General features: G+C 25.2%; 1 protein-coding gene across 27 annotated transcripts in view; it reads left to right on the forward strand.

The window, feature by feature from the left end:
* Nucleotides 1-16,142, forward strand: part of LOC129607630 (basement membrane-specific heparan sulfate proteoglycan core protein) — a 132,706-nt gene that overhangs the window by 70,712 nt on the left and 45,852 nt on the right. For 16 of the 27 annotated variants that reach the window (XM_055518733.1, XM_055518724.1, XM_055518735.1 and 13 more), the window contains 5 exons: nt 10,253-10,360; nt 10,837-10,959; nt 13,722-14,099; nt 14,506-14,678; nt 15,865-15,967. In XM_055518733.1, coding sequence (XP_055374708.1) covers nt 10,253-10,360; nt 10,837-10,959; nt 13,722-14,099; nt 14,506-14,678; nt 15,865-15,967 — 885 coding nt within the window. Of the gene's footprint in view, nt 1-10,252; nt 10,361-10,836; nt 10,960-11,212; nt 11,345-11,949; nt 12,064-13,721; nt 14,100-14,505; nt 14,679-15,864; nt 15,968-16,142 lie in introns of all 27 variants that reach the window. The other 11 variants (XM_055518745.1, XM_055518746.1, XM_055518749.1 and 8 more) reach the window with 6 other exon arrangements.

Here is a 16,142-nt window from a genome sequence, read left to right on the forward strand (position 1 = left end):
GCAGTGTTTAAAAATCAAGCAAAATCGTTCGATTTAGTTGGAAACTATTTAAATTTAAAATATATTTGAATTATCCAATCCACTCAAACTAAATCGTATGAGAAAAATGGAATCTTGTCCTATTTTCCAACCAATTTTTGATAACTGAAACAATTAACAAGTAAAAACGTTTCAGTCGGTAAAAACCGATTAAATTATACCCTGCACCTTTTGTTATTGTGTAGCAACTACTCGAACCTGTGAAATCATTCTATAGAAACTTCACGGACATGTCTGATCTATAATCGGACATACAACTGCCAAGTTCCATGAATCTGATTTTATTATTTTTCAAAATATTTAAAATAAGCTTTTGGAGTTGTATGGCAAGTACCCGAATCTGTCAAGCAATTCCACTAAAACTTGGCAAATATATCTGGTCTATAATCGGACACATAATTGCCAAGTTTCATGAATCTGACTTTACTATTTTTCCAAATATTAAGCATAAGCTCTTAGACTTGTATGGGAGCTACTCGAACCTGTCAAGCAATCCCACCAAAACTTTAGAAATATGTCTGACCTATAATTGGACACACGACTGCCAAGTCTCATGAATTTGACTTTATTATTTTTCCAAATATTTAAAATAAGCTTTTAGACTTGTATGGGAGCTACTCGAACCTGTCAAGCAATTCCACCAAAACTTTAAAAATATATCTGACCTCTAACTCGACACACAACTGTCAAGTTTCATGAATCTGACTTTATTATTTTGCCGAATATAAAAATTTTGCTGTTGGAGTTGTATGGCAGCCACCCGAACCGGTGTAGCTATCCCATTATAATTTTTAGAGCATCTGTAGAATATAATTTTACACATGTATACAAAATTTTATATTTATAGCTTTATTAGTTTTTGAAATATTTAAAATAAACTCTTCGAACCCGTTGTCCGAATTGGTCCAATAACAATAGGGTTCGTCCTTGGCACAAAAGAAAAAACTTGTGAAAGTTTTGTGTCGATTGCATTATTCGTTTTTGAGTTATCGTGCGATCGGACGGACGGACATGTCTAAATCAACGCAGAATTTTACGCTGAGCAAGAGTATACATATATGTCCATACCGCAGATGACTCCTTCAAGTAGTTACAAACTCCATACCAAAGTTAATATACCCTTCACGAAGTGCAGGGTATAAAAAGGAATGATTTTTTTTTAATTACAATAGCAAAAATTCGATTAGTTTTACGACTTAGTTGTCCAATTTTGTTTGATTTGTAATCGCTGCAGTTGACATACATACATATGTTTATCATTTCAAAAAACTATGAATGATGCGAAAAATTTTGCGCTAATTTTATTCAGAGACTTAATTTCTGGAGTTTATCATAAACTGAAAGCTGAAAAAAATTAAATTTCTTGATTGTTAGCGTCAATTGTTATAAATCTTACGAAAAATTTGTAGAATTTTTGAAATAAACAAAATAAAACGTCTTGTAGGATTTATTTAGAAAATGTTTAAACTGTTCATCTACTTTATATTTAGCTTTTCTATTAGAAATCTTTTTTTAAAGAAAATTAACCAAAATATGTATATACATACATATTTTACATACGTTATTCGTTAAAAAAAAATAATAAAGGTTTCAGTAAATTAAATAGACAAAGCAAATATTTTTATTTCACATAAAGAAAATTTTTAATAAAGTTGGGTCAAACCAATGGTTTGTATTGTAGCATTTTTCCCTTCAACAATTCGTGAAAATACTGCTTTTTAACACAGTCTAGTATACATACCACATTATTAAAAATTTTCATTCATATACGAAACTATTTCTAGGATTATTTAGGATGAACGATTTAAGCAGTCTTTGAAATAAAGCAAAAATTAATTTACAGAAGGCTTAACATAATGGTTAATTTTTAAGGGTTACTTGTGTGAGTTAAGAAAAATAATTATATTTTTAAATGCCACGGAATCCACCGTTAGCTTTTTGCGTTTATATAAATTTGAAAAAAACTTGCGGTTTCGGAAATATAAAGCGTCAAAAATTCAAATTTTACATATTTCAAGAGGCGATTAGTTGAAAGTCGGTGGAGATGAAAAAAATTATCTTCTAACGAAATAAACTATTTATTAGTATCTAAAAGCTGCTAAAATTTCAGTAAAGATCAAATTTTCTAGTAAAGATCTATGCACATATAAAATTTCAGCTTTCTATCTTCAAGTTTTATCTAGAAGTTTTGTAAACATGTCCACGGACGGACGGACATAGTGAAACTAATAAGCACTAGAAGTTTTGTAAACGTGTTCACGGACGGACGGACGGACAGAGTAAACTAATAAGCACATTTTTTCAAAAAAGTTTTGGAAAAGTGCTAAAAACTAAAACTGTCCATATATCTCCATTCAAGTTGAAATCTAAATTTTTACACTAAACAACAAAGATAAATAATCAAGGAATTTAATTTTTATGTTCTTGTTATTATATTATATTGCATTTTTATCCTTTACTTGTTCAAGTTATATAATATGTATTATTTTTACAATTAACATTGGTTTTCTTTTATAATTTTTTACAGTTTTCATTTTTATTCTTATACAATAGCAAGGGAAATAGTTTTACTATGTTATTTTTTGTTTACTAGTCTAATTTATTTAGATATTTACCTTATTTATTTAAACATATTATAAATATTTAGTTCTTATCAAAAAACAAAATTTTCAAAAACAATTTAAAAGTGCAGTTATGTACAAATTTTCATTTTAAAAATTCTTCTTTACTCACTTTTGCACACAAATGTCTTGCGAACTTGCTTAGCACATTACATACTATGTATACATATTTCCAGTTTTTTAAGTAAGGGAAAAAACATTATAAAAAATTAATTTTAAAATGTGACATTAAACAAAACATGTGACATTATAAAAAATTAATGTTATAAAATTCGTCAACTATTACTAAAATTTGCAAAATGTTAAGTTGCAGTATTAAAATTTTGCAAAAACGAATATGGTGGTAATATGACAATTGCTTTTAATAAAAGTCGTTGAGGTTGGACGAATTTTTATGGTAATTGTAGCGAAAGAAGTTCCTTATTTTCTTAGTGTAATAAAAGAGTATTCGAGCTACTATGGTAAAGTTGAGCATAAACTATACAAAAAAGCCACTATAATGCCAAGAATTGTGGAAATTATCATACATCTCTTAAAACTTAAAATTGACCGTCTCATTTATTCACAGAGATGAGACGGTCAATACTACCTAATCTCGTTTTATGTATTTGAAAGGAAAAGTTTTTCTTCTAAATTAAGTATTAGTATTACCTATTTGAAGCATTATTTCACTTTAAAATGGGACTTTTTTACATTTACTAAAATTTACTTATTTGCGAAAAACGTCTGAAAACGGCTGATTAAATACGTGACCTAATCGAAACTTGTGATTTAAAAAAAAAGTACTCGCAAATTTTGTTTTCCTTTTCTTACAATTCTTGAATTTGTTTCATAAGATGTCAAGTTTTAAATTTTCTTTCTTTTATTTTGGAGTTTGTTCTTCCGCTTTTTTTCTGCTTATTACGTGCATATTTGGTATTATTTTTGATGACTTTCTATTTAATATTAAAAAAGAAGGAAAAAAGGTTTCATTCAATGACTTTTATATTTCATTATGTGTATATATCCAGATTCAAAAATTGAATTCAGGTGAATTATCAACAAAACTTGCGTAAATTTCACACAGCTGAACTTCTTTTAATATAAACAGTTTTCAGTATTGGTGTTTATAATAAGCACATGAGATTTAACTTTTAATAAATATTTTTAATATGTTTCTATCAAATTAGAATCTTAATTTTTTTGTTTCATTCAAATTTACAAAAATAAAAATTAAAAAGTAATTAACCAGAAAATAACATACACATAACAAACGAAATTCTTATTCTTCATGAATTTGTGTAATTTCAATTTCTAAAACAACTACAATTCCCAAATTCTTAAAATTTAAAAATAATTCGTTTTTTTTAAATAGTATATTTTTTATACAAGCATGGTAATTTGAAGTATATTGAAGTTTAAGAACTATCTAGTGATTAATGTGATTGTTTTGGAAGATTTTAATATCGGCCACAATAATTTTATTTTTAATATTATAAATTTTATATATTATTGTAATATCATGCATTACGATTTTTAATTACTATATTAAAATTACCACGATAAATGAATAAATAAATTTCATCAAAAGTTTCAAATTGCATTTACTCTGTTATATATTTAGTTACGTCTGAGTTTATACAAATGCTTGAGTATATTTTTTTTTTCTTTTATATTAAAATTAACTTCTTTTTCTTCTTAACCACCCGATGACGTGTTAGAGTTTGTAAAAGTTGAAATATATGTCTCTATCTGCTTATGTAAAACTAAAACGACATTATTAATTTTGTGGTAACTTATCATAGAAATAATGTTAATATATCAGTGAATCAAACAACTTTTACAATTTTTCTTTTATAGGTCATATTCTACCTGCAAATTTTCCAGATCCATAAATTGCTATTATCATTTAAAAATTTTAATATTTTATTGTTTCGTATTTTAATCTTTGAATGTATTTCCAAACTTGAAAATGCATAGTTTATGAACTATTATGCCTGCCACATGTCACATGCCTATCAAATCGTAACAATAACAAAAAACGGTCACAACATATAGAGGAAATGGGAAACTTACTGAATAAAAGTTTTGAATTTTACAAAAATAAATATGTAGTTCATATTCGCTTAGAAAAAGCTTTACTCTAATAGAAATAGAACGAAAATGAAAACTAAAATCACTGAATTGAGTAATATACTTGAAATAGATTTATGTCACAATTTTGAATTCTTTTACCACTTTGTTCTCTTTATATCGAGATTGAGGAATCTGAGATCTTTAATATATTTATATCCCAGATAATTTACATTAAAAGAAATAAAAAAACAAGTTGAACATGATATCAGGAAGAGATTTTTTCCACAATTAGACACATATTCATTTTTTGCTTTTCTTTTTTTTTTTTATTTTGATCGAAAGTTCTTTAAAAATTTTCAACTGCATAAAGCAAACAGTGCAATTTTGTATATTGTTTTATTTTGTTTTAAAAATTTTAGAAAGTTTGGTTTATGTTTTTACATTATATTTTATATAAGCCATGCATAATATATTATATTATATATTTTAAAATTAAAAAGAATTTATTTGTATTTATAGAAGTAACTGGAGTTGAACATTTTTTAACAGTTTTTAACAGATAAAATCATTTAACTACATATTTATGTTTTTTTTAGAAAACTAAGAAATATAAATCTATAAATAAGTAAACAAATTTTCTGTATTAATATTTTTTGGTCAGGTAAATCTTCATTCGCGTTTCAAAATAAATTATTTTTATTTCATATCTCCTTGCTTTAAACTATTGCTTTTTCACGACAAAAACATAGATGCCAAGCTTAAAAACTTATAAACTATGAAGTACGAACCCAAACTACTTATTTGCAAGTAATCCTCAAAACTGCTGAATTAGTGTTAAGATGGTCGCGCTAATAAGATTGTCTTATTGAAAAAAAGAGGACAATTGATCTACTTTAATGCGATTCAATGATGCACGTTTCAATAATGAAGCACGTAATTATCTCAATGTCAAAAGAGGCATAATTATTAGTAATCGCGCCGATATCGTTTTTTCTACATGAAAACTAGTCCATTGAAAGACACATAAGACATGACCCTCTCACAGACATAACCATAATTTTATTGCAGTATGTATGAAAGATTGGTGTGCGGGAAATTAGCAAGTAAGTTCAAATTGCTATTTAATTCTTCATGTTATATTTATCATGTCTTTTTTCAAGCATGGTCAAAAAAATATAATTTTTTAATATTTATGATAGTGTTCCATTCTATTTAGAACAATAACAGTTTCGTTGAACTAGGTAGAGATAGTATATATACTATAATAAAATGAAATTTTTCGCTTTCAAAGCCACAACCTAAAACCAAATTTTTTTTAATCAAAACAATAGAGATCATTATTTCAATAGAAAATTTTTACTATTTATTTGCACTAAAGGCTAATTGAATACAAACTTTAGATTTTAACTATTAAAGGGAAATACGTTATTTCCCTTTAATAGATTGATCCATTATATTTTCGTATTATGCTGTCCCATAATTTTTTATTTTGCTTTCGTATACAAAGAAAACTGATTAAAATTCTCAACTGTATTACAAATGGAAAAAGGAACTTTAGACTTATGCATATCTTTTTATGCCAGTAAAATTTTTTTTGTATTATTTTGAAGAATTATCAGAAAATTTATACCAATTTCACTTTCTGCATATTATTCTTCCCATTAATTTTTCTTTATTTATTTGATAAAACAAAAATGCCTTTGTTTTCTTTCAGGATTTTTCTTCTTATTTATTTAACAGGATAAAACCATCTGCTTTGAATATAATATTAACAAAAATGAATAAAGAAAGCTAACTTAAAAAAATGCTGTTACCCAAATATTTTATTTACTTTTATGTAAAAGTAATCCTTTGAATTTACGTACACATATTTATACATGTATGCATCTATACATCGAAAATATATAATATATCACTATATCAGAAACATACTGAAAGAACAAAATCTTAAAGTTTTTTATATGTTTGAATTTTTTTTTCAATTCTCCGTTGAAGATTTCTATTCGCATATTAAAACAATCTCTTGTTCTTCTAGTGAAAATTTATCCTTTAACAATTTTTAAAAAATTAAAAAAAATCGTAAAAGTCAGAACAGATATCATATTCTGGCAATGTTTTTTTTTATTTATACAGGTAACGTTTAGTAAAATGAGAAAGAGAACAAAAACAGAATAAATCGTCAAATTGTTGTTTACCTTTAAGCCGACCTATATGCCGATGTTGAAATATTTTTTGAGAATGATTAGGGTGATGATGGAAAAAGCTAAAATTGATTACTTAATTAAGGCCCAAAGGAATTTTGTGTCAATTTCATGAATACGTTAGCTTTAAGGTTGCTAAAGAAACATTCTGCATGTGCGAACATATACACAAAAATTCTACTTTTATTAATTTTTTACATATATATAAGTTCATGTAAATAAAAATAAATTCGATTGTTTTTCACTTGTAACAATCGAATGAATAATTTTGTTTAGCTTGCATGAATATATCATTTTGTTGATGTTAATATAATCCTTTTTATAACAAATATTGTGCAATTTTTAATTTTAAAATCCATGTAGCTAAAACGTACACGTATCTAATAAAGCAATACGTTTCAGAAAAAATTTAAATTTAATGGAAAATTAAATTTTTATTATATAAATGGTAAACAAATTTTAAATTTCTAACAAAATTATACAATAATATTTTTAATCAATTCGTACTATGCGTAGCTTAAACTAATCAGATGGAAGAGGAACGTGGGACACATAACGTAATTGTTTTATTTTTTCAAAATCTTATTTTAAATCAAAACAAATATATATACCCGTATATATACTTATAATGTGGCAAAGGTTTTTGGTTGAATTCGGTGAAATTATATTTATTGAATCGTAAATACTATAATTCTTCTAGACTTTGACCGCCAAGTCCGTTTATTTCTAATTTTTGAGCTCTTGAGATTGTTCTTTTGAGTTCTTAGTTATTTGTTATAGCGATAAATAACGTTATATCTATCATAAATTATCGCGAATTTATGATTTATACTGGTTATGCGAAAATCTTTAAAATAAATTGCTTTCTCTGAGATCTCCGTTAAATTGCAAGGTCACCTCTCCTTTTTTTCAACCTGGTGTGACCAGAACGACTTACTTCTTAACGTTGGTAAATGTGCAACAGTTCAATGCTAAAATCTGTTCCTTTTAATACTGATTAATTTATTTGTGAGGAGTTCATAAATATAGTCAATTCCTTTCGAAATTCGGCTGTCAACTTTAACGATAAATTGACTTTTAAACCTCATTTTAATACTTAAAATAATAAAGCCAATTAAATTCTCTCTTTATAAAAATATAGGTAAGGAATTCGATCACTCATTTTTAAATCAATTAATAAAACCTTTCGTGGGCAATTTCTTCATACTTCTGTAGTTGGTTACTATATTAAGCGGTAGGTCATTGGTTTGAGTGCAGTTCGAGGAGAAAAATTTTCTAATTTTTCTGCCTTTAACTCGTTCCTTTAATTACGTCATCCATCTTTTCTGCAGTTGTTTGAAATTTCCATTAAAAGTTAATTTAATAAAACCTTTGTTATACTGCTTCGTACGTATAAGAAGAATTGAAGCGGTTCAGTTCTTACTTAATTTCTTGCTTAATTTCAATACTTACTTTAGTTCTTACTTAATTTCAATACTTACTTTTGGTCAGAAAAATGTTTCACACAGTCCTCTGTCGAATGAATTTTGGAAATTCGAAAAAGAGCTTTCGCTTTACAATTTCACAGAGCAGCCGATTAAAAAAATATGCGAAATAATATTGTGTTACGTAACTGTACTTATTTAATTGTGAGACTTTTTTTAAATTATGATTTTATGATTATCTTAACCTATAGGATAGATATTAATACTTATTAATTTTTTTGAAATAATTTATTTATAAATAACATATTTATTAATTTTTTTCTTAAAAAAGGTTTCGGACAAAAAGTTTTCGAACCTAACGTATCACCATTAATTTAAAAAACAGTATTAAAGAATGGAAATATCTACAAATATATAAGTTTGTTTTCATCAAAAATTGGTGAACAGAAAATTTCAAAGAAACCAAAACATTTTTTTAAAGTTAAAGAAAATACATTAACTACAAACGCGTTTGAAAACTTTAAAAACGTTTAATACTCTACATTATACTACGAAGCTCTTATAAAAAAAAAATCAATTTTAAATTCTGAAAATATTTTATCTATAAATTGTGCACTTAAAAATTTTATTTTGATTTTTTTTTTTTAATTTTTGTAAACATATTTTGTTGTAATTGCAAAATTATTCTAGCATCTATGTGTATGTAATAAAATTTGTACATTGTACAGTATATAAGATTTATAGATGATAAATGTATACTTTTAAAGTTTGCAAGAGAAGCCTCAACGTTATGATTATAACGTTGTGGATCAATAATAAGATTTTTACTCTAATTTCACTCCAATTTGTAGCTAAAATGGAAAACAGAATTATTTTCTTTTAAATTTTCCAGCCATGTACGATGTAAACAAAAGTGTAGAATAGAAAATTTGTTGGCATAAAAGGTGAATCTAAAACGTAATCTAATAAACAAAATATAATAAAGGATGAGTGAAAATTCGGAGTGGTTAACTTAATTGTATGCTAGAAGAAAATTTGCAATAAAAATTAAAATTAAAAATCTATATATTATATAGCTTTAAGGCTTTAAATTTAGGTTTTTTACATGTTTTTTTTTCAATCTTATTTATTAGAATTACATGTTTATAATTAAAGTACAAAGTATATATATACGATGTTCCTTCAATAGAAAATATATTCATTCCCAGCAAACCTAAAATACCACTACCAGCTATAAATTGCAAAACAATAAATGTTTCTTCTGCAAGATTTAAATCAGTTATCAGATTATTAATAAAAATTTTTTCTAATTGATATTAAAATAATATGTACATTTTAAGGAAGTACATTATTCAGTTAGCTGCACATGTCACAATGTGTACTTTTTATAAATTTAGATTTACAACACTTTTGCTATTGTATATTTTATAATTATAATGTAAAAATATCTTTATTTCTCTCTTACAGTTTATTGCTTATAATAAGTTAGTTATTATCCGAATAGATTTTGTATTGCGACGTCGAAATCTATTATACAAAAAGACACTTTTGTTCTGTGATGAATTCCACAACGAACTATTTTGTCTTGATCTAGGTCGCGGTAGTCTTGATTTCTGCAGTCTTGGTAATTTACTTCACCTTTTTTCTGTTATTGTTATAATTTTCTTAAATTTGTCAAAAGTGTTACAATTATTATATTACATAAAAATCTCAAACTTAGGTATCATCATGCTTACCGCATTTTTTAACGTTAACAAAAAACCCAAACGTCACTGCATTATTGAATTTTCGTACTTTCAGTAATCAATTTGTATTTGCAAAATAAAATATGTATTGTATTTACGTTATTAAGTTAAAGCTAAAGTATGTCTACATGAAAATATTCTACTTATGTACATTATTTTTCTTGTAGAATGCCGATCTGATGAATACCAGTGTCGGAACGGGGCATGTATATTGAGAAGCCAACTCTGTGATAATCATTACGATTGCCGCGATCGGGATGACGAAGACAATTGTCGTAAGTAAATTTATTATTAATCATATTAAATAAATATCTACATATATTAAAAAATAAATGGTAAAAAGTAGTAAAAACATTTGTCTTAAGCTATACTTACATTTTTTATAAAAAATTATTTTTAGATATTATTAGCAATTGACATTCAAATTAATTTTTATTAAACATTTATATTTACATACATATATAATTTATTTAATATATTAATACAACAAAATTTGAAAATATAAAAAAATTGTTCGCTTTTGGAATAAAATTAAAATATATAATAAGGGTTTTGGTATCAAATAACGCTATTATTTTCATAACTTGGTTATAACTAACGTAATTATATTATAAAATATTTAAACAATCTTTTTACGTTCATCTATAATACGCACAAAGACCCTATTAAATGGTATAAAACTTGTACTAACAATATTAATTATGTAAATTCACAACTTAAAATTAATTGCACGAATTCCTAAAATCACCAGCGAACGAATGTACTTCTGAGCAATATCAGTGTCATGATAGATCGAAATGTATCAGTAACGATCAAGTATGCGATGGTGACGAAGATTGTCCTAATGGTGATGACGAAGAAAATTGTGACGAAGGTAAGTTGGAATTCAACAAAATGATTGTTGAATGTTATAATAAAAATATTTTTAGATTGTAAATATTAGAAAGAAATCTAACAATAGTATAGGAAAATTAATTTAAATTTCAAATTTGTGTACATACTTTTTACATAATAAACATAATAACATAATACTTTGATGAATTTTTACATGTTTGTATATAAAAATATAATATTATTTAAGTATATTTGTGGTGTTGCAATTTATCTTAAAAATCTTGCTTTACCAGTCATACCTCGGATTAAATATTTTTGTCCAGAGGGACAATTTACTTGCCGAGATTTATCGTGTATATCTATAACAGGAAGATGTGATGGAAAAGTTGATTGTCCAATGGATAGAATGGATGAAGAAGATTGTCGTACGTTAACTTACATAAATATTTTAATGATCTTTTTATTTCAAAGGCAAAATTAAAAATTACTAATTTGAACCAGTAGAAGTAGTCCGGTTTTTTTGCAATTAAGAACTGTTTTGGAAGTTCAAATAAATTAAAAAATCCTTGTCAATTAATGTGTTCCAAATAACTTATTTATATACATACATACGCGTTTAAAATTATCGGTTCAAAAAAATATTAAAAACTTCCTCATTAAAAACTATAAAAATTAATGTTATTATCCAAATATTTGTTTAATTGATGTATATATGTTTGTATATTCATTCCATTATATGCAAAACTATTTCAAACTAAACAAAACTTAGAAAAAAGTTTGCAAAATTAAAATAGTTGATATTCAGGTAGACCACTGTATTCAAATGCATTCAGAACATTCAAATTTAAAAAATTATGGATTTTGCCTTATTTTTATTTTCTAATATTTTATCCTTTTTTAATATAATTTTATGGAAATTATTTTGAGTTTAATTAAAGATGAATTTTTCTCTTTAAAATTTTCTCTTATACATTATTAAAAATACCTTTAAATTGATAATTGACTTATCTTATATTTTTACTGACATTAGCTTGCTTATATGACAAATGGCAATGTGATGATAAAGCATGTATACCAATTACCCTGCGTTGTAATGGTAACATTGATTGTCCTAACGATATTTCAGACGAAAGAAATTGTGATGGTATGCCATTTTTCTTCTTACAGATATGTATTTTGATTAGTGCATGCAATTTTTTGTTAACGAAATTTATAAAATATTTAGTTAAACCATAATTGTTGATCATTTTGAAAAGGTAAGTCTTCTACATATTGCTGTTGATTTCCTCTTTTTGTTTGCAAACTAATTACACCCCAAATTTTAATAATTATTTTGTGTATAAATATCATCCTAATTTTTATGTTCTTTTAGCAGACTTTATATTTTGTGAAATACATATCTTTTGAAAAATTAATGTATGTACTTAATACTTTAAATTAAAATTATATTTCTTAAATATTTTTATACAATTTTTAACTTGTTGCTAAACTATGTAAATTCCTATTCTTCCCCTATGAGTGAAACAAATATAAATTTTTAATTTAAAAAAAAAAAAATAATAAATAAAGATTTATTTTAAAATATTTACATATTGCCTTCCTGTAAAAAACAACAAAAAGTCCATAAAATATTTAGAACTGCAATTTACAAAATATTCAGAAAATTTTAATGGCTTCAAAATTCATGTTTTTATTTTATTCAAAGCAACTTTTTCAAAAATAAAGAAAATTATACGACCAACATCCTCTTTTGTAAAAACAAAAATAAATTAATAAAATAAAAAAAATTATGCAAGATTAAAATTTCAAATGTTATTCCACATCTTTTCACTAACTTCTTATATTTTTTTTGCATTAGTTTGCATATCCTTAATATTATTATTATAAAAAACAAGTGAAAACTTCCAAAAATTGAAAATATTAAGGCGTATCGAAAAGATGTTGGTTAGTGTTATATTTTTATATTGTTCAACATAATATGTATGTACTATATACTTACATAATAGATAACATAAATAAAAAATGCTAAGCAAGTTATGTTGAAGGAAGAAAAAACAATTTCTCTTCTTTCAAACACTTTTGTTATTTACGAATCGGGCCTTTACATGTCTATTTATATTCTGCTGTTTTTAAATTATTTAAGAACTGGAATAAAAAACGTGGTTGTTATTTTACACTTATGGGTACTACTGTTTTAAATTTGGGCTTAAAAAAGCCTAAAGAATTCAATTGTTTGTTAGCGAAAATTAAGCATTCTAGAATTTCTCTTATTTCTTTTAAAAACTGCTTTTGTTTAATTATTTTTGTTACTATAACTATTACTGTAATTACCTTGATAAAGCTATTATTAAAAACTAAATATTACCTTATAATTTTATTTGTTATTTATTTAGCTTTGCTTAATAATTAAGTTGATTTGATTAGTTTTGATTAAAACAGACAAGATGTGCACAAATAAATAAGAACTGATTCTAATACTCATTTAATTTTTTATTGTAATACCATTTTTTTACTTTACACTTTAATAGAAATTTAATTTTTAAAATTTTTATTTTTAATGCTTCATTTTTTTTTACAAATTTACTCATTTAATAAATGCTATATTACAAAATAATATGACATCTACTGGTCAATCAATGGATTTTTTGGTAAAAATATGCATGACTGTAAAAATTATAATGGACACCTAAACTTAATATATTTGGAAAACAACAAAATTTGCATGAAATTTTCATTAATATACACTAAAAATTGCATGTACTGAATTGAACTGCACTCTAACAAATGATAAAAAATAAGTAGCTGAATCTTATAGTGAAAGTAACACTTTAGTGGATAATTCACCGTTTGAAAAGTATGTTCCCACATATAATCCAAAAACTGCATGCAAAGGTAGCTCATTTAAATGTCGTAGTAGTGGTGTGTGTTTGCCAATGGCTTTGAAATGTGATGGTGCATTTCATTGTAATGATAAATCAGATGAAGAACATTGTCAAAATATTACACTTACAACAACAAAATCACATTTCCAATCTTATAAAACAACAAAAATGTCAGATTTTACGAAAGCTAGCACCACGATTAGAACTACAACTATTGCCGCACCAACAACAAAGAGAACAACGGCCAAATACCGGCTCAGTACTACCACCACTTCTTATATGCCAATCACGAGACGAAGTATGTTTAAAATTATAAAATATGTACATATGTTACGTTAATATTTTCTGTATATGGTGTACATTTGTTTTGCTTTAAATTTACTTCAACGGGAAAATATTATATGTATATGTGTGTTATATTATTATATGGAATACACATATGTACATATTTATTATATTAATATAATACAAATAATTATTCATATATATATAATTATATTTTGCTATATTTAAAACTTCAGTCATAATAATTTACAATTAAAGTACTGAATTTGTATTTATAAGAACGGTGAGAGTATTTAAAACAAAGCAATAATATATCAAATGTTTTAATTTTTCTAAGGGGTTTAACATTTCTTTTTTATTATATTTGGGATCATATTTCTTTTCGACTAACAACGATGAAAATAATACTAACATAATAGTGAGTGATTGGTATACAGATTCTCACTTTTGTGAGAGTGGTTCATTTCCTTGTGTCGACGACGATCAGTACTCTATAGCTTGTTTATTTAGCAATCTTACATGTAACGAACCATTACAATGTTCGAGATCTATTACGGATTCAGCCCCTTTATGTCACTGCTATCAGTATAAGGTATGTAAAAGCTTTATTTTGTTTTTTTTTATTTTTTTAAATTCGATTTGATTATACTGCTAACTTCGTAAAATTTTGATAAATAAAATTTTCGTAAACTCGTAGAAAATACTTGGGTATCGTACATACGCATAACACGCATTGCAAGAACCTTTACATATTATTAATACATATGTTCTTAACATAATTATTTATAATTTATTTTCATATTTAATTATTTATAATTATATGTAATTTGAAATCAATGAAAAAAAATACTAAACCTACTTTACTTAATTTTAACAAAACAATAAAAATATTTTGCCGAAAGTTAGTGATATTAATAAATGCATAGTATAATGTAGCTTTTCATAAATTGTTGAAGGTTTTCGTATTTGTCAGAGGTTCAAAAATGTCAAACAATATATTTTTTTACAAATAAAAACGAGTAAAACGGAATTTTTTTTTCAAAGTTTTACGTTATGCTTGTAACAAAACGCTGCTAGTTATGTTTGTCAATGAAGTAAAAAGAATGATACATTTTTAAATAACGCTTCTACAAAAGATTTGCATTTTATTTTTCGAATACACGAATAAAAAAAACGAAAGCTATACATATATTTATGGACAATTCGTATTATGAAAATATACAGTTTCGTTTATGAAGCAGAATAATAGCAGAACGTGCGTACGAGAAAAATCTCTTTATACATAATTTTTGCAGTTTCTTGAATTTTCTACAGTTACAATGTCCTTTAATTTTGATTCGTCCCCTATAAACTTCACTTCTTTTATAAATATACTTTTATGATATTTTTTTCAATTATGTATTTCTTTAAATTGAATTTTTACATCTTGCAATATTTTGACATTGATTGTTCCAAATCGATATTTTCTGAAATCGAAAGAATTGTATTCGCCTCTGAAAGTGGATACTTAACTAAATTAGCAAATTAAATAAATATCTGGATCTTTTGGTTTCTGTTATCCCATTTCCACAGTATTAACTTGAGCATTTTAATTTCCTTTGTATATTAAGTAAAAACATAACATAAAATGTTGTATGGGTTTTAAAAAAATTACTTTGATAATTGGTTTCTCTTAAAAATTTTTGACTTCATTATTAAAATATAACTATCAGTTCTCAAGCTCCTAAATTAAGTTATCATTTTCATCGAATTAAATCAACACAAAAAATTAATGTCAGTTTGCATGTTTAAACTATGGGCAATGTATTCCATTGAAATTGTTATGCGACAACAAAAATGACTGCTTTGATGGCAGCGACGAAAAATTATGTTATTCGGAAGGTAAGTACTGTTATTGTGAAAATTGTTGAATAAGGTATAAACTAAAAAACACTTTTTGTATTAGTAATATCTAACAAGAATAAAATCAAGTAGGGAAAATTTGTTTGGATTTGCTACAGTATCTATTTAAGATGAGTGTTGCTATATTGTTGTCCCATAGTGAAATTTCTTAAAA

Source organism: Condylostylus longicornis, unplaced genomic scaffold (genome assembly GCF_029603195.1).
Source record: "Condylostylus longicornis isolate FDR11 unplaced genomic scaffold, ASM2960319v2 ptg000028l, whole genome shotgun sequence".
Classification (NCBI taxonomy): domain Eukaryota; kingdom Metazoa; phylum Arthropoda; class Insecta; order Diptera; family Dolichopodidae; genus Condylostylus; species Condylostylus longicornis.